Consider the following 19,495-nt stretch of genomic DNA (forward strand, 5'->3'; position numbering starts at 1 on the left):
TCCATTCTAGTGAGGAAGCCGGTCTGTCCAGGAAAAGACTTTCTTATCTCAGGATATAACTGAAATCAGGCCGTCGGGGCTGGCCACGCTCAGAGCAGTAATTTAGGCATCTGCTGGGTAATGCCCTGCTCAGTTTAAAACGTGGTGTTGAAATTAGATTTCATTCTGACTACATGGCTCAAGCACCAAGTGTTTTGAGGTTAAGACGCGGCATTCCCGGCTTTAAAGTTCACCTGAGAGTTATTGCTTGATGTTGTAAATGGACTTAAGGACCGTAGGAGACGGTTTTTCATTTCAGCCCTGATACAGTAAGCCACTTAAACACTTGCTTATGTCACACTGAAATAAAGGGGATTTATGGACACAGCTATGGGCTTTGCTGAATCAGAGCATTTTTGCTGAGTGCTGTTTAGGAGGAGCATGAAAAATAACCTGTGCAGATGTCTCTGGGTGATGCCGAGCCCAAGCAAGGCTGGGAGGCACTGTGTGGAGGAAGCAAGGAGTCCCTGGGCAGGCCAGGAATTCTTTTGTCAGCTCCTAAGACAAAACAGGGAAGTCACCAGGTCACTCAGCCTGCAGCTTGCCTTAATTTCTGTCCCATCGCTCTGTGTTGGCATCCACACAATGGCTGGGTCGCGCCATCCGTTCGAGCGGTGCTTCCGACAGGGTGACACTGTCCCACCTCCCTTCTCCAGGAGGACTCTTGCTTTCCAACAGCTGAAGTTGTTCCCCTCTCTCCTGACAAATGAGCACTTGCAGAAATCGTTGCATCACTTGATGCAACCCCTCTGAAACACGTCCCTGTGCAGATCCCCCATGCAATGGGTAATGCCAAGCAGCACTCCCTTCATGCGGGATGGGAGAGGATTTTAAGAGCTGTATCTGTAACCATGGTTTTGACAATTTTGCCTCCATTCACGAATCCATTGGAAAGGACATTAATTTTTCAAGGAGTGAGATAAAGAAGCTCGTGGGGAAAGCCAAAGGTCTCTCACACGATACATTCCTCTGGTGCTATCAAACCTGTGGGAGGTGCTGCATCATTATCAGCTTCTGTTTTCTGGCCAGTCAATCCAGCTATGGACTGTGCGTGCATTTCAGAGCCTCAGAGCACTTCTGTGACAGGGAAATCCACACTGCTTTAGAACGTGAAGTCTGGTTATGCATCAGCCATTGGCTACTTCTCTTCATATCACCATCGTCCATTTCTACAGCATATTTCTGTTGCCTTCCTTCTCAGCTTCAAAGCTCCACTTGCCACCAAGTTCCCTTGAAATGGAATACTTAAAAGGTTGTTTCAGTTTATTTGAATATGCAACATCTTGGTTTTCTTACTAAAGTAATGCTAGAAGGTGACAAATGCTTGAGAATAGAGTTGGAATACCCTTCTCAGGGGAAAAAAACAACTGGCTTACAGCTAACCTCTCCTGCTCCAGAGTAACAAATATCCTTTCCCATAAGAAATAATTGCATGAACAAATTTTAATGAAAAAGTGTCTAATGGGCACACAAAAGTGTCTAGTGGGTTCCTATTTCTTCATACCCAATTCTTGGAAGTGTTCAAGGCCAGGTCAGATGGGGCTCTGAGCAACCTGATCTAGTGGGTGGCATTCCTTCCTGTGGCACAAGGGTTAGAACTAGATGGTCTTTAAGGTCCCCTCCAACCCAAACCATTCTGTGATTCTGTACTGCTTATTTCAGAAAGCTCAGCTCATGTTCTGAACTGCATTGCTGACCTTGGCAGGCAGGACAGACTACATGGACCTCTGCTCACAAGCCAGGAGTAATGGGTCAAATTAAAATAATTTTTCTGCCTCTTGAAAAAAACAATAACACAAACTACTATTCATCATTTATCTAAGAAAGACTTGTGGAAATAAATAGTGAAAATGAGGACTGTATGGAGAAACAACAGTTTCTCCTGACTGTCTCACATCCTCAGAGCTTCAAGCCACTGAGGCATGGGTGCCTCAGATATTGCCCATTTTAGTGAAAAGGAAGAGCTGAGAAGTGAGTATGTGTGAGGGATTTGGGCTTGGACCAGGAGCTGGCATAAGCAGTGCTTCAGACCATGGTGATGTGCTCACCAGTGCAGGGCAGTGGGCAAGTCCCACGGCTGGGACAGGTGAACCAGATTTGCAGCAGCAGTTATCTTCCTCCTGCTCATTAGGTATCTTTCCCATTGAGGACCCTAAAGGACCAGATTTAAGCATTGGAACAGGCTTTCCAGGGAAGTGGAGACACCACCCCCAGAAGAGTTTGAAAAAGGAGTAGGTGTGTCACTTCACTATATGGTTTAGTGGTTATGATGCTGTTTGATTGAAGGCTGGGCTTGGTGTATTGGAAGTCATTCCAACCTTAATGGTTCTGTGATTCTATGACTGCAAAAACAAGCGAGACCCCCCAGGGGCAGAGCCCAGCCAGTGCTCCTCCTCATGTCCCCTCTCCCAGGTCCCCATCAAGGCTCAGCCCCGTGGCTCAGCTCTTTGCACACTGTCTCACAGCCATCCTCATCGCAGCCATCAGTAACATTTATTAGGTGCAGATGCAGACCAGCAATGGGGAGGATGTTCTGCAAACACATGGCATAAAAATAAAGATACTCCATTCCTCCAAGGTCTTGAAGTGTGAGTGTAGGACAGGAGACAGCAGATGGACGCAGGCACGTGAAGAGGCAGTGCTGGTCAGTGTGACAGGCAGCTGCTTGCCAGACTGGCCCCAGTTCAGCAAAGTGAAGTGCTGCCACATGCACAGAGCTGTGCAGATGTCAAAAACACACTGGTTTTCCTCCCTCTCTCTCTCAACAAGCTTAGGAGTTGCCAGGATGAGAAGTCAGTAAGAAGTGGTCAAGTGGGAGCAGGATGTTTAATCTAAGAGTTTACTGTAATCAGTGGGCTGTCATCTCTCCCTATCTCCTTTCAGCAGCTCTGTCCAAACAGTGGACAGAGTGACACAGATTTTTGTGGATTCAGCACAGTAATTGCCTCCCGTACAGGCAGTGAGCGTTTAGGAAAGATTCTGCCTCCAATTATAATTTCTGATGTGATTCAAGGAAGAAAATGCTGTATTCTTCTTTATTCCTGCAGTCACCGGCTAATGAAACGTGCCACGGATATTTATAGAACTGACATTGTAAATAGCATTTGCATTTGGTGCTTTTGAGTTATTTAGTGTGACAGCACTTTCACCAGGAGGGTGTTTTTCATTTTGAAAGGGAAAGGTTCTCTTTGGAGCAGTTTCCTCCCATCGCCTCGGCTGTTTGTGTTGGATGGAGCAGTTCTGTGGGCAGTTGTGATAATTTAGTGATAATTTAGTGACAGAGTGTTGCGTGTACAGGGATTAGCTGAGCGTTATGTAGGTTTTGGGGCTGTGTCACAGACAGTTTATAGGATTCTCCGAGACAATGTTTGAGTTACAGTGAAGATGAATAGAGAGGAGGGCAATCATCAGAGTGCTTCATGGCACAAAGCAAAACAACCGCCAGCCTGCCTTCCCTAGGAAACCCGTTGTGTAAATATTTGGGTAGAAGCCTCCAAAGGAGATTTAAAGTCTTGTGATAAAGGTAACTAAAATGTCCTTTCCCTGAGAAAAAAAGCTGCAACTCAGAAGATCCCATGAGTAACCACAAGACATATTTCCTTTCTGTAGTGTCTCTGTATTAGAGTAAACAAACGTGTATGTAAGGACTTGCTGTCACTGATGGACCTTAAAATGTTTTGCAAAGGTCAGTTATGCAGTCCTCAAGGTGGAGAAGGCAAGGAGCAGAGAAAGAATGCATGCCCTGTGTACAATCAGCCCTCCTGAAGACTACTCCAGCTCCTCAGCCACACAAACACATTGCTTCAGGTCTTCATGTGCCTTAAAAGCAGTGTGTGTTTGGGTATTGAAGATATATTATCCCTAGTCCTTACACACTCATATATATAAATGACAGAGTTTTTTGAAAGCGCTCATGTGCATTTCTTCAAGCTTTTGGTGGGGTCATGTGCATGCATGTGCAGGCACTAAAAGAAGTGGCAGATTTTCAGAAAAAAAAAGTGAGTTACTGAGCTGTTTTGGGCGGGGAAAAAATGTGTTCTGCATTTTGGCGCAAAATTTCCATCTGAGCTCGTGTTAAGTCTGGTCCATGAGATGCACATGGCCCATATTCACACCCAGTGCGTGCAGCTCACTGCCATATGGGTGAGCTGTTAGCACTCAGGAGTGTGTAACACAGTCCCACCTCTTCACATGTCTTGAGAAGCTTTGGAAATCTGAGGGATTGGTGTGGATACAGCATCCGGGCAGAGCTGCAGCTGAGTGAGCAGCAGGGATAGCCATGGAACTCAACTAGGAACTGTCTCACCTCACTTGAAATGTTTGAGTGTTCTCTCTGCTTTGAGCATCAAGGGCATCTCAACTGTTAGGCTGAACTTGGCTTTTCAATTTCTGGAGTTAGGGAAGAGGGATCTTGCCCTCCAGAAGGAGAGTGGAGGACTGTGTTGGTACAGGAAATCTCACTGAGCTCACTGTGAAAACCAGGACTTGATCAGGATTGAACTCCCCCTGTCACATCCAGTGTCCTGCTCTTCAGTCAGGAAGTCTGCTCAACCATTGTTTCTCATCCCTTTGCTGGGATTTTGCTTTATCAAGGTGAAGGAAAAGCTATGCCTTGGTGCCTCTTAGTTCAAATTCCCCTTAGCTTACTTCTCCCCATCCTTCTTTGGGTAAGAACCTTGGGAAAGGAGAACCTCAATTCAGTCCTGTGGTCTCCCTCCCACCCTGCATCCAAACTCTGCTACTCTCAGCACATTTTGGTGACCTCCTGCTCCCATCCATAGGGCTTTGGTGTTGATTTCCCTTCTCTGGTTGCACAGGGAAGCAGAGAGCATTCCCTGACTGGTTTTGCAGGAGCCAGCAACGCCCCATGCACAGCAGTGCAGCAGACAGTGCAGAGCAGCCAATTTGCACAGTGTCAGAGGCAGCATCTTTTACCCAGGCAGACTGTGCTAAATCAGGACCTTCTCGCTGTGCTTTGAAATGCTCCCGTTTCTTGCTCTGACGAGCTGGCAGAGTTTGTATTGATCCAACAATGCAAAGAAGCACATCATGTGAGCTTCAGACACCTGGTGGAATGATAAAGCAGAAAGGGGGGAAGGCAGGACCATCATATTTTAGCTTATATCAAGTAGGAAGCCTGTTTCTACCTTCTTTTCTTTTCTTTTGGAAAGCATTGCTCATTTCTAAGGCAAATGAAAAGGCCCATGGCTGGAGGAAAGAAATGCTGTAGCAGATCTCCAACCTGTGGACCTGCTGAGCTTCAAGGGATGTTCATGAAAGGCCTTTCAATTAGTCAACCATCATGTGCTGCATTTCAGAGCTTTGCTTTATTCAGATATTTATTCATGTTCCCAGCTGTTTGCATTTGGGATTTCTTTTAGCAGTGAAAGCACTGAAGGGTTATGAAACTCCCGGCTGGAAAAGCATGGAGAGCTAAAGAGGCTCTGCATGGGAAGCAAACACTGCTGGAACAGCACAGCACAAAGTCAGACATCTCAGAAACTGTTCCCTCTTCCCCCTTTCACCTTCTTTTATTCATGTTTCAACTTTGTTATAGCCAATGGAGCATAACACACGAAAGCAGGACTGTGTTCCATCCCTGCCATCGCCACAGTGAACTCACTGCTTTATCTCTTGCCTTGGGTAAACTCATATTAAAGCTGGAATATCAGTGCATATTCCCCATCTTTGAGATGGAGTGGTTATGTTACAGTAAAAGGATGAGGGAGATGCCAAAGCACAGCTCAGGCACCCAGAGTTTTATCTGCTGGGTGTGGGGATACTGTGCTCCAGGATGGTTTGGATGAATGGAGACAAGAGATCTCTGAAGGCTGCTCTTAGAATTTATTAGGGATGGTGAAAGGTCTTGCTTGGAGCTGCCAGACACAGCACATGGCAAGGCTTGAGGGAATAGGGGACGGAGAGACAGGGGGTAGAGGGAGTCAAGAGGATGCTCCAGGAGAGGGTGGAAGTTCCAATAGAAGGGGAGTTCCAAGAGAGGGGAAGTTCTAAGAGAGCATCTGGCTCCTCAGGGACTCCTTATCAGGGGGCTTCAAGGTGGGCTGGAACAAGACTTGGGCCAATGGGGTCACAGATACCTGATGCTTCAGGGGAGGGTTACAGGTGTGGGATGAACCATACATTGTGGGGGGTGAGATAGAACAGTCTATTTGACCTTTGGACCTATCTCTAGGTAAGGGCATTGTCCAACCCGTAGTGGGGATTGTTTTCATTCTGGCTGTACTATTGTAAATCTTTTGCCAGGCAATCATATTTATTCTCCCCAACAGCTGGGGAAACCCAGTGAAGAAAACTTGAGGTTCCCCATGCCTGTGTGAACATGACCCACGCTACTCTTCTAAACAGGAGAAACCATTGCAAAGCCCTTTTTGAGCCTCTGGCATAGTTTTACAACTGAGCTGAAAGCTGCTTAATAGTGAAAAATCTCGCTCACCAAGTAATACACCTTAGGAGAAGCCATATTTCACATAACATTTCTTACTGGAGGAAATTCTCGTAAGACAATTTATTGCCATGGCGGTAACTGGTTGACATTTATGAGAAGCCTTGTTTTACAAGACTTTGCTTTGGCTGAAATGCCAGAGCTCCAGTTGTGCTGATGGAAGAAGAGAAGGTGATGTTATTTGGTGTGCAGGATACTCAGAGGCAGGTTGATGTGAATAACAAAAAGGGGTAAATTCTGCATGAATCACATGGGATTGTGCCTTCCAGAATTGTAAACTGTGGGTGAGTTGAAGAGAAAAGCTCATTTTGGCTGGAGTTTTATCATCATAAACTATGCATCTTCAATGGCCAGCTTAAGATTCAACAGAATTGTTGGAATACTTGAATCTTTGTTTTGTGGAAGGGGCTGGGTAAGACTCACTTCAGTCTGGTACCAGGAAAGGGAGAGATGGATGTGGGACAGGTCTGTCAAGAGGGAGGACAAAAGCACCTAGAAGAGGCTGAGAGATAGCAGGATGAGGGTGATGCTGCTGGAGATGGCTGAGGTTGCAGAATCTGTGGCAATGGCCATACAATGCCTGGATTCTTGAATGGGCAAAGCTGATGGTGGAGCATAGCATCCACCACTGCCTCCTGGATGCCAGCACACCCTGCCCCATCAGCCACAGGAGCAGCTGATTTTTAACCCACAGAGCTGAAGCAGAAGCTGAGCTGTCCTCAGTTAACCCCCCAAGCACACTTCCCACTCTCTGCAAGGCAGCTTTGTGTCAGGGGTTCAGCTCAGCTGGCACTGGTGGGAAGAGGTGATAGAGGGCAGGAATGCCCAGGATGCTGCAGCATTCATTCTCCAGCAATCTGTGACCCCCGCTGCCAGTATCCTGTGGACTCTCTCCTCCCTTCTGGTGATACTTTAGGACTCACCAGGGCAAGCAATATTATTAAATTGAGCTAGGGATCTATGCAAAGCACAGGAAGGTGCCTTGGCAGCAGGTGGTGGGTCCCTGGGGGGCTGTGCTGGGTCTGTGCCAACGTGGGTCCACGTGTGCGTGAGTGCTGTAGGGTGAGCCCACACTGGGGGGCTGCTTGTGTGCTGCCTAAGTCGTGCTGAGAAAGGGATTTCCAAGAGGCAAAGAGGCTTAAGGCTGCCCATATCCCATTAACAGATAGTGGGATTGTGCCTGTCTCTGAAGGGCTTTGTGGGACTGAGCTGGGATCTGTAACTCTGCAAAGCGAAGTTGCTCCTCACTCACAGTGCTCTAAGCAAGAGAGGGCCTGATGCACTCTAGAGGAGCTCCCTCAGACCACAGCTCATTTATTTTTTAGGACCCCAATCTATGGACCTTGGAAATCTCATATAAGCCTTGTACACATAATAGTTTTATTGATATTATTTGTTAACTGTTGTAATAAACTGCTGGTGTGGAAACATTTTTGGACCAGTAAAGTGATGTCACAAGTGGTTCCTGTGGAACATCTTAAATAGGATACTCCAATAGGATGAGCCCATTTCAGGATTCAGGGCTAAACAAACACCTGGTGCCACTCCAGGGAGCAGCATCTGCACGGCCCAGGGAGGAGCCTGGCTCCACAGTACCTGTGCCATGGCTGGATCAGGGCTGTTGAGGGGCTTGGAGAGATTTGTCTGGATGTCTCCTCTGCCAGCCAAGCCAGCTGCAGAGCTGGAGGCTTCCATATAAAACATCAGGGCCCCTGTGCTGCAAACCACCCACTGTACTCACTGAACACACTGGAACACCCTCCTGGCAGCTGCATCCGAGCGGGCACCAGACACCGCTCCATGACAGCTGTCAGGGTGGCTTTTGTTTTTCTCCTTCCAGACTTCTCTTTACCCTGGTGCCAAAAGAAGGGGGATTAATTTAAAAAAGAAATAAATAAACACAAACCAAGAGGACTGCATCGAATGAAAGGCTCCCACTTGTGCTGGGGGAAGCCAGCAGCCACGTGCTAAGCTGTGACTCCAGGCACTCTGACACACGTTCCTTTCTCCCTTGCAGATGACAGAGGGTCGCAGATGCCAGGTGCACCTCCTTGATGACAGGAAGCTGGAGCTCCTTGTTCAGGTAGGAACTGCACATTTCATCCTTTGATAGCTTGCTACAGCCGTGGGTTTTCACCAGGGTGGGGAGAGTAAAGGGTTTTCGGCTGGTTTTCTCAGCAGCTTCATGCTGTGATTGCCTGCAGAGCTCAGGGAAGCTGCAGTAGTGCTGCCTGGGAAGGCTCTGCAAAGGCATATCTGTGGGAAGGCCTAATTCAAGACATATTTTTACTTTATTCTGTGCCAAAGCTGTCCCAGTCCCTGCCAATGAGATAGAAAAGTACCTCTGGTCATTTTTGACACTGTTATTATATCTCTTAACTATGTTTTTGAGGCACTGCTTAGCTATTAGAAATGCATTGCATCTGCTTAAAATACCTCCAGCTTCTCTGCTTGGCATCCTAAATTGCTGGGCTCCACACCAGAAGGGATTGTGCCCATGCTCCCACCTACACTGGGAATGTGGTTGGCAGCAGAAGATGCTGTGGTGGTCATGCCACAGGCAGGGATTTCTTGTAGGTTCATGTGTCAAACACAGATATGTATTAAAATAGGTCCACGTTCCATCTGCCTTATGTTTTGCTTTTGAAAAAAAGAAGGAAGACTAGAAACAATGAGTCTGGGGGTGGCTTTGTAAGGATTGGCTGGTGAAAGCTGTAGCATCCTACACTTTCCTGACAATTTTGGCTCCTGTCTCAGAGATTCCCAATGGGTTAACAGCAAGAATTAGAAGAATGTCTTTCCTTTTACAAAGGCTTCCACAGGCAGCCACAGGCAGCCAAAGCAACAGGAAATGAAACTTCCCATAGCACCCAAATGCCCTGGCTACAGCTGATAAGATGGAAGGGGGGGCAGGATCCTGCCCAGCACCAGCAAACCTGAACGGGGATGGCTGAAGGGGACTTGAATCGCCGGAAGCACGTTCAGCCTCGCGGTCTGGAAAGTTGCTTAAAAATGCCATTACAAAACTGTTAATGGGTAATGTTTTTTAAGCACACAGTCATCAAGGAGGTGAAATCCCTCAGCTGCCCCTGACACACAGCATGTTCAGAGAGTGCCTGGATAACCATGAGTCAGGCCAGTGGTACAACGAGAACAGTAAAATCAGGATGAATAATTAAAACAAAACACCATACCAATGGTCTCTGCATAGGCTGCACCAGGTTCTCTGATGCTTTGCAGCTGGCTGGGGGGAAGTTTAGTCACCTTCATCACAAGGACACAGCACTTGGCTTCCTATTTAATCTAAATGCCTTTTCTCATTTTTCTTAGTTCAATTAAAAATTAAAATGGACTATTGGAGAATAGCTCTGCTAAAGCACTGCTCAGTATATTAATAATCACAGCTTAAAATATACTGCAGGAAATCTATGTGAGCTGCCCTGGCCAGCCTACTTATTTGGGGTTTGATCAATGACACTAAAAAACCACAGGAAGATGACAGCCAAGGAGGCTGGTGTGGGAAGATGTGTCCACTTCCAAGGGAGCAGAAATGGTGTCACGTGATGTTATGTTTTTCTAAGTGTTTGATCACACCTTCAGTGGAATTCCTTGTAATCAATATAGGAAGCAAATTGCTCTGTAAATCACACTAACTAGTTTGCAAGTGACCCATGGTTGAATTTTATTAGTACAACAAATCGTTTTGCTGTTTTCAAGTAATGTGTGAATGGGGGAAGTGGGGAGGGTGATGATGAAAAATTCATGCCCAGAAAAAGCAGTAACCTCTGTTGCATGCAGTACTGAGATCTCTGAGTTCTCCTGTGCCCCCATTTGTACAGGAATGTCCACTGAGGCATCTCAGATGCTTTTCTGGCTTCATGACAATGCTGTTAGGTAGCTTCTAGTCAGGGTGAAGTCACTTTTAGGTGGAGCAGATGAAGAGGAAAGTGGATGCTTTGGACTTGAGTATGTCTCCAGTATTGATACTCTTTGCAGACATGGACACAACACTTTGTTTTGCCTGCCTACTGATAAAGCATAAAGCACAGGCAAAGCCACCAGCAGGAGTGGGCTGAGATTACCAAGATGAGCAGCTCTTTGTCCCAGTGGACTGAGCTCCCTCTGGGAGCAACATGCACTTTGCTAGGGGAAATCTCACCAGCTAACCCATATTGTTTGTATCTTATCATGAGATTTCAGATAAAAATTGTTTTGTAAGTTCTGAGCACCGTTGTTTTTATTAGTTACCTTATCCTGTAGCTGAATTGAACTAGAAGCTGTAAATAAAGTGTTCATCCAAGCCCAAGCTTCTGGCTGTCACTTCAAAGCTGTATTTTTCTGTGGGTGTCTTGCCATGGGCTGGAACAGAGGGCTGGTTTGCTGGGTTTTATTATGAAAGAGGTTCCTCTACAACTTTGTTGGGCCTCAAGATCTAGACTTGAATTGGTTTGAATTGCTCAGGAGTCAGTCTCTTAAATTCTCATGTGAAATTTCCTCCGTTACACTAACTTCAAGCTTTTTTGGAAGCTTTTCCAGTCCTATGAGAGTTTAGGAAAGAGCACTAGTAATCAGTAAATTTGATTTCTCTCCATGGGTGAGATCAAAATAACATCCTAACCTGGATCTGGCTTTACATCACCTTTCATTGCTTGTGTGTGTGATATCAGGTGCTCTTCCTGGAGAAGGGTTTGGGGATCCTGCTGCTGTATTTTCATAAAATCACAGAATTACAGAAAGGTTTGGGTTGGAAGGAATCTTAAAGACCATCTAGCTTCACTCCCCCTGCCATGGGCAGGGCCACCTTTCACTAGAACTGAGTAAAGAATTTCTTCCTAACACCTCATCTGTATCCCTCCTTTTTTTTTTAGTTTAAAACAGTGCCCCCTTTTCCCATCTCTATCTGCCCATGGCAAAAGTAACTCTCCCTCTTTTTAATAAGACTCCTTTAAGTACTGGAAGTATTCCTTTAAGGTACTGAAGTGGGGTCTCCCTGGAGCCTTCTCTTTTCCGGGATAAACAACTCCAGCTCTCTCCTCTTTTCTTCATGGGAGAGACTCTCCAGCCCGCTGTTCATCTTTGGGGTACTCCTCTTTGGTGTAGTAAAAATAAACAGCAGAAGGAGCTGGGTCTGATTGAAGGAGAGGGCTGGATACAGCTTCCTCAAAGGGATGCAGAGAGCTCCTGGAGCATCTTGAAACAGCTTTGGCCAGTGACTCTAGGGAGCTGAAATTATTTCCTATCCTGCCTGAAGTGCTGCTGGGCAAAACCAGATGCATCTGGGAACAATCAGGGTGTTTGCAAAAAGCAGTGTATTAAGCAAATGTGCTCCCTTTTTGTCTGTGAATTAGCTGTGATCAGACTAGGGGGTTCATGAATATATCATTTGAAACATATCAATTGGTGGGTAATGAGGGCCAGGCTGCAGGAGGACAGGGAATGGAACTGGCGCTTCTGCTCACAGGAATCAGCAGTGGCTCAGTGTGACAGCTCTGCCAGGCCAGATTGAAATGTTTCAACACCACAAATTCCCTCCCAAAACTGCAAAAACCCCTCTGACAGGCCACACAGCTATTGCCAGCTGGACCCACCAGGCACATAGGTTTAATTTGCATTACCATACCCCAAAAGTGAGATTTTGGCTCCGAGGGAGCATTTATAACTCCTTCTGTGAATGCTGGCTTGCTTCAGTGTTGGCACATAATGCAAGGGCTTGGGGTTACCATCATCAGGAAAGAGATCCTGGCTTTACTCAAACAAAGGGTCTTGGCTGAAGTCTTGTCCTCCCAAGTCAGGCAGCTGCAGGGTGGTGCTGGTGCAGCAGCAGCTAAGGAAAAGCAGAAACACGGGCTTTGTGGATAAAAGAAAACCCTCCCCAGTGTTTTGTCAGATAAATGCTGAAATTTAGAAGGGCTAATCATAAACAGAGACAGAGGAGGATCATATGGAAATCTCTTCTTGAGGGTCTGAAACTCAAAGGCTGTTTGACTTGGGATTAGGCAGAAGAGTTGCATTTGGTGTGTGTTTCATTTGATAAATGCCTGTTGAAGATCTGGGGTTTGTGGCAAGTTTATACAGCATGGTTTTTTGACAGTTTTTTCTTTCTGAGCAGGAGTAGAGTTTGGCTCCTTGGATCTTACAGTCTGGGGCTTTTTTTCCCATTTCTCTTTGATGCATGTTTAGTTTCTAGGACAGTTTTGGGGTTTTTTTAAGTGTTTGGCTTTATCCAGCTAATCTTTTTCATCAAGCAAGTCTATTTTCATATTTCTGGAAAATGGATTTTCTCCATTTCCCACTCGCAGCCTCCCTATCAGTTATATTATTTCCAGTGACCATGTATCATTTGCCTGCTGCACATGAAAGGTTTGTGTTGCTTTATTTAAAGACTTTTGCGCAACTGGCAATTCATTCCTTTTCATGTGGGTTTTATAAACATGGCTTTCTTTTCTGGGATGGCTGAATCAGGCAGCCTGGCTTGATCCTGGCTCCTGCACTGGTTGGAAGTGCCTCTTATCTGACAGCAGCTCAGGCAACTGTCATCCAGAAGTGTTAAGCCTCCTAATTCTTTCTCTCTGGAGGAGCTATTGCAGAAATGGAGCTCATCTGAGGCACGTAGCAGAGCTGTCTGTGGGGCCTGAAAGCTCTGCAATTTGATTGTAGGAAATAACAGGGCAATTTGTTTCTAACCTTCTTCCCAAGAAGCACTAAGCCAGGGAGAGACAGGGAGGTCAGCACAACCTGTAGGTATTTTGGTGATTAACCCACCTGTATGTCCATGTTGACACTTCTTGAGTAACTCTTCTTGCAGCATTTCTGTCTCCCAGCTGCCACGTAAGTGCCTCCAGAAGCACGTCAGCAGTACACCTGTACGTGCACCACCAAAATGAACAGGATGCACTGAACATCCCTTTTTGCCTTGCTCGAAACCAGCTCTGCTTTGATCAAGTGAGTGAGGAGACTTTCAGGAGCCCAGGGTTTGTTTGCAGTGTGCCTGCTGTGGTGCAGCATCCCATCCCCAGGAGCCGCCTCCAAGCCAGACTGGGAGACTCTGGAGCTGTGAGCCAGCACCAGGCTGGCAAAGTGCCCTGTGGGCTGCTGACTCACTGCCACAGGGATGGCTGTCACCATGTCACCAGCGTGGCTGTCCCAGTGCAGATGCTCAGTGTGGAGCACGCCGGTGCCCCTCACTCCTCTGGAATCAGCCTCGCTGGCACCAGCCTGAGGTGGAAGCAATGGCACCTTTTGAGAGCAATAGCTCCATTAATTATGGCTAGAGGGAGAAATAAAACAGTCTGCTCTCCTCCCAGGAATCTGTTATAGTTTTTGCAGTATTTTCAGTACTGTTTGTGATCAAGAAATTGCAACCCCCATGGGGTTTTACCAACGTTTTCTTACTTCCTCACTTCTGTATGCCAGTGAGCAGGGTGGTTACCTGGCTTGGCACAGTGGGAAAACTGCCAAGGTTCCCCTTTAGGTGGTGCTGAGGCTGGCACCTGCCTACATCAGGAGAAGCTGATACTTTGGATACAAGTTTTGCATGAGGACCAGCAATATATCCCACCCTCAGTGTGGGATAAACAAGCCTCAAGCCCCAGGATGGCCTCAGTCTCCCCAGGGAAGACACAATAATTGCAGAAGAATGGGGTCCAGCCCTGCTTCACTGCCAAAACTGGGGATCCTTTTGGAAACATCAGCTCCATCCAGGGCTGATTCAGAAATGCAGCTGTGCAGCCCTGACCGTAAATGGAGATGTTTGGGTGCCAGTAGCTGTTCTTGCCATGCAGGACAGGCAGCTCCAGTCCCTGCAGAGCACCAGGCTCTGCTCCAAAGGCGTTTTTAACCATCCCTGTGGAAGGCAGTGGCAGTGCTGGGCTGGGAGCGAGCACAGGGGTGAGTACTGCCCTGCCAGCCCCACTGCCCTCCCTTGCAGGAGCTGCCCAGTGAATCTATTCTTGGAGTTGTCTATAGGGCATATCCTGCTGGGCATGGAGAGCTCGATGGTGCCTTTGGTGAGTGCCTGAGGAGAGATCCCTGCATCCCCTCTTCCCACCCAGCCTCTCCATGCCTGCTGTGAAGCAACTGAAAAATGTTCCTTTGACTTCATACAAGAAGTGACTTGATAACCGTCCTCTGAGTGGCTCTGAAAGCTATAGGGTGGAGTGTTGCTCCTCTCCAAAATAAAAAAAAACATGTTTTCTGTAGGGCAGACAAACAACTGGAGACCAGGCTGAACTTGAATGGACTTTTATACTAGAACTCTGGCAGGATCTAGTCCTTCACAATGAGAAAATGTGAGAACATTGAAATTGAATCATAATTTCAAATGAGTTTGAGCTGAAGTGGGCTCAAATATGCCTTTTAGAAAGAAGACTATTTTCCCAAATTGCGGTGTTAGGACTGTGGTTACTTTCAGAAACAAATCCTGATTTACTACAGCAAGAGTGAGACTGTAGTCCAGTCCAGCAAGTATTTGCAAAATGGCAGATGGGATGTTTTTACATCTTTGGCATTAAAAATTATGGCAGTCCAAAGCTTTGGAACAACTCAGAAAGATCCTGCCAAGCAGTTTCTGAAGTGGGATTTATATCACTGGGACAAAGCACAGAATTACCGCTTCACAGCCTGTGGCCCAGGGCAGATGAGGAGTGTGAAGCCACTATCTTGACAGGAAGGACTTTTCCTGGCCTTTGTGTGCCTCCCAGGTTTCTGTTTGAAACTTCTGACCATTTTGAGCACAGCTGCAAACTGTAAATATATGGCTGGGCTTGATCACCATGGGATGGGGAGAGATGGAGGAGAGATTGCTGGACCAAAAGGGAGGTGGGACCCCAGACTGGCAATTCATGTCTGTGCTCCCACTGAGCAACCAGTGAATAATGAGCTAAGAGCTCTTCTGCTGAAAAGTTGTCTGTTTACAAAAAAAAAATATACATTTGGCATTGCTCCAAGGTGAATGTGGTGCTGGGAACATTGGTGCTGGGAGCATTCCCAGCCAGCACACCTCCTGCAGACACCGTTGCTGTAAATACCTAGGTGTTATCTTAGACCAGGTAAATAGATAAATGAAAACTGGAACAGGAGAGTCAGGTGTGCTCCCAAATCCATCCTTCCAGCCTCCAAGGCTGTGTTGAATCACTCTGCAGAGCTTCTAATTCTCTCAAAAAGCATCCACCACTGCCGTCCATGGCTTGCAGAACTTCTGGTGTCAGACTGGAGGGCTGTATCTTGGGGGTTGAGTTCTCAGCTTAGGCTCTAGAAAACACAGAATTCCACAGAAGTTAAGCCTGAAGAGGACAGTGTTTGCTGTAAAATGGAAATAAAAGAGAACGGGGGCAGAAAATAAAGAAATTTGATGTGCATAGCTGGGGAGTTCAGCTTAAGAGCCAGAGGGATCTCAGGCAGGGTGAAGGTGGCAAAGCAGGTAATCTCAAGGTTGCCCTTGATTATGAGGGCAGAACTGAAACGATTTAGGACAAGAAGCAGAATTAGCATCTCAGAGGGAAATCCTGAGCCTGGCTTAGATTTAGGGGTGAAGAGCCTCTGCTCTGCACCTTGGCTTGGCTCCTTTCAGAACAGCAGAGTAGTGCTGGTCCAGGCTCAGCAGCTCCCAGGTGTGCTGCATGGTCCAGGCTGCCCAGAGAATGGACACAACCCCTGTGCTACAGGTGGTGCTCAAGGGATGGAGCTGCCAGAGGAGAGCATTCCAGCAAGGCAGGCTGTGCAGAGCAAGCTGGCAGGTCGTGCACATCAGTGAGGGTCACAGGGAGCAGGATTTTAAGAGGTCAAGTAGGGTGCACAGCTGCAGGCAGGGATCAGCCACGAACCCAAAGAGACAGGGAACATGGAGAGCCTCCAAGGGGATCTGAGCCGAAGGTCAATCTGGTCAAGCAGCTCTAGAGAAAGCAAAGCTGTGACTGGGAAAGGCTGGACTGGAAATTAATGAAACCCAGCAGGGATAGTTCAGATTTGTTCCTCAGCATAGGCAGGAGGAGCATCAGCAGAAGCTGGGACAGGTGGAGGCAGAGGACAATGTGGGAGCTGGGAGCAAAGTGTCCCCGAGAATGTGCTGGCTCAGGAGTGACCTTGCTGAGAGCAGAGGTACTTCTGTGTCTTGAAGAAGTTATTTGGAGGAGGGGATGCTTCCCTGGTACATTCCCCTCATTCTGAGCTGCCTGAAGGCTGCAGAACACTGAGAGCTGTTTCCCCCCTATGCCCTAGGACCCCTGTCACTGAGCCCCACGAGGAACCTCAGGAGAAAGATCCCACAGCAAAGTACTTACAGCTCCTAAGAAAATGAGCTGGGAATGGCAATCATTGCCCTCCACAGAGTGAAATGAGGGTGTGATTTCCAAAGGCCTGCGTAATCAATACCCCTATTATCAGTCTTGCAGAATAAATTGCATTTAAACTAATACAGGCTGGGGAGCTATCCGTGGGCTGTCAGGAGAGAGATAAGCTGAAGACACATGTTTATTCATACTGCATATGCTGAGAGCTGAATGTTCTTTACAGCTGGCTAAAAGAGGGCGAAGATATTCAGTATTTTTTGCAGTTCTTCTGCTAAAATTTGTCAAAAAGCCTTAATTTTGAGCACACCTGGAACTTGTCAAAATTGTGGGGGGCAGGGGAGGAGCTGATGAAAATCTCACTAAAACATCTGGTGAAGGAAGAAAGCTATTTCCTTTCCTGTGAGGTAACTCCTGAAGCTTTGCAGAGCATCAGCAATTTAAATTGTCCTGCTGACCTCTTGCCACATATACCAATACAGGAATGGGACATCCAGCATCTAATAGGTCTGTTACAGAGAAAACATCTCACTCACAGTTACTCGGGAGAAATTCAGAAATTCGCTATTGTTTCAGGCTCAACTGCTCTGTGGTTTCAGTGGAGCTTTTGTTCAGCCTGGACCAACCTGCCAGTGTCCAACAGTGGCTGTGAAACATGCTATTGTATTCCATGAGATGCTGCTCCAGCCACGGGGAACAGTGTCACCCAGCCTTCCTTCCCTCACCCAGGAGCAACTGCAGGATCTGCTCAGCTGTGAGGCACCAACAAGCTCAACAGTGGAAGTAAAATAGGTTTAGCAGCAGGACTGTGAGGCTGAAATTCAAAGGCCTTTCCTACTCTCTGCTGCTGTTCCTTCATGGTGGAGTAGCCCTTGTGCTGGTGCCACATCCCATCTCTCACCTCCAGCCCTGGCTTGTCTGATGTGTTCCACAGCAGGCAGTGGTGAGATTCACCTGCTCTAACTTAAGGCACAAACAGTGTGGGTGTCTGTGCCTGAGCCATGCTTTTAGAGGTGGTGGAGGGAGGAGGACACTTGTAGGGCTCAGCTGAGCTCATCCTAAAAGTGATCATCTGAAATGCCCCTTTCTCTCCTCAACTGCAGAAAGACTCTGCAATCAGCTCTCTCATAGCTGTTCACACTGTGGGTGGTTGTGTGTGGTTGTATCAGTCCTGTTCTGGCTCCAGCTCCTCCTTTCGTGTCCTTCTGGCTGGACAAGAAACTCAAGTAGTAAATTCAGGTGAGAAAGTGCTAAATGTGGCACAGGATAGAAGCTGCCACCTGGAAGATAGTGGAAATAGAAAATTATTTTTATAGCATGGTCTGAGCAAGCAATTTTGAAAAATAATAATAGATGTACCAGAGATGATTCCAAGAGATATTGAACAATCTAGAGGAGTGTAGCTCAGGAGAAATGATGAACGAGGCAGCATAGCAGATTTGCTTTCGTGCAAAGGTAAAAAAGGTGCATTTCCAATTGGAGCTAGCATTTCAGTGTGGAACATTTCCCCAAGCTGCTATCAGGCTTTGCAGTATAAATACTAGGGTGACAGTGAATGGGTGAGCAGCTTGATTGTCTAAGCTGCATTACTCAGCTTACAGAAAATTGTTTTCTATTCCTTTTCCTTTTCAGCCTCAGTGGACACAACTTAGACAAAAGATCTCAACTTTCAACCAAAAGGCAATTCCTTCAGCATGACACTGAGAGCTTTGGCCACAGTGAGGCTCCTGGGCTCAGGGGCATTGCACATAATGAGCAGAAAGGGTCTTACCTGTCTCACAGGGAAATTATTTCCTTTTCCTTTCCCTTGCTGCAGGGATCCCAGAGCAGCAGCTGGCCATGGCTGCATGGTGTCAGGTGGGAACAGTTTGCCTGCAGCAATGGATTCAGACCAGGTGGCCTAGAGCAGCTCAGGTGTGCTTACACAGACACAGGTTTGAGCATCACTCTGGCAATGACACTGAGCAAAGCAAAGAGGAGCAGGGTCTGGCACCACAGTGCTACCAGCAAAGGCTGCTGGGGCTGGTTCAGCCCACTGCCTGTGGCACAGGAGGGAAAGGAGACACCTCCAACCACACAGAGGGGGCAGGAGGCTTGGAATGGGCAGCACAGGCATGCAAGGAGACCATGCTGCCCTTCCTGAGAGAGACCTGAGTGTTCCCCAGCCTTGCTTACCCCACCTCTCCCTCTACAGTCCTGATCTATTCCCTCTGCTTTTGTCCAGGAGTGTGTTTTTTCGGACCATTCTCTCTGGAAATGATGCAAAATGCCATCCTCAAGTGATAGAGCAAATCTCCAACCTTTGCAGTATCCCCAGTGTGTGGCTTGTTGGTCCTTTCTGTCTTTATTTTGGAGAAGTGCCTACTTATGGGGAGGCTTTGGGCTCTGGCAAGTCAAAATGGATTTGTCTCTCTCTTTGGTGGATTATTTCCCCGAGTTCCCCTCCTCCCCCAGGGCTGCAGTAGCACAGGACAGCAGCACAGCCGTGAGTTGGGTGCCTGGAGGAGCAGTGAGGCAGTCACTGCCAGCACAGAAAGGCTGCCTGTGGCACTTGTGTCAGCCATAATACTGGATATCATCAGAAAAACCATCAGCTTTCCTAATTTTCAGGACAGAGAAGATGGCTCTTGGCTTATAATTGGGTCATGCTTTAAAAAACCTGCATTGGCTCATCATGAGCAACAAGATGTAACCATTCTCCCCTTTCATT

At 47.1% G+C, this 19,495-nt stretch overlaps 1 protein-coding gene across 10 annotated transcripts in view; it reads left to right on the plus strand.

The window, feature by feature from the left end:
* The window catches only part of FRMD4A (FERM domain containing 4A), a 356,355-nt gene that overhangs the window by 220,787 nt on the left and 116,073 nt on the right, over positions 1 to 19,495 (plus strand). For 9 of the 10 annotated variants that reach the window (XM_077783672.2, XM_021531005.3, XM_021531007.4 and 6 more), the window contains one exon: positions 8,520 to 8,585. The exons of the other annotated variant lie outside the window; for it this stretch is intronic. In XM_077783672.2, coding sequence (XP_077639798.1) covers positions 8,520 to 8,585 — 66 coding nt within the window. The remainder of the gene's footprint in view (positions 1 to 8,519; positions 8,586 to 19,495) is intronic. 10 annotated transcript variants of the gene reach the window in all.

This window comes from Lonchura striata, chromosome 1A, assembly GCF_050655825.1.
Source record: "Lonchura striata isolate lonStrDom1 chromosome 1A, ASM5065582v1, whole genome shotgun sequence".
Lineage (NCBI taxonomy): Eukaryota > Metazoa > Chordata > Aves > Passeriformes > Estrildidae > Lonchura > Lonchura striata.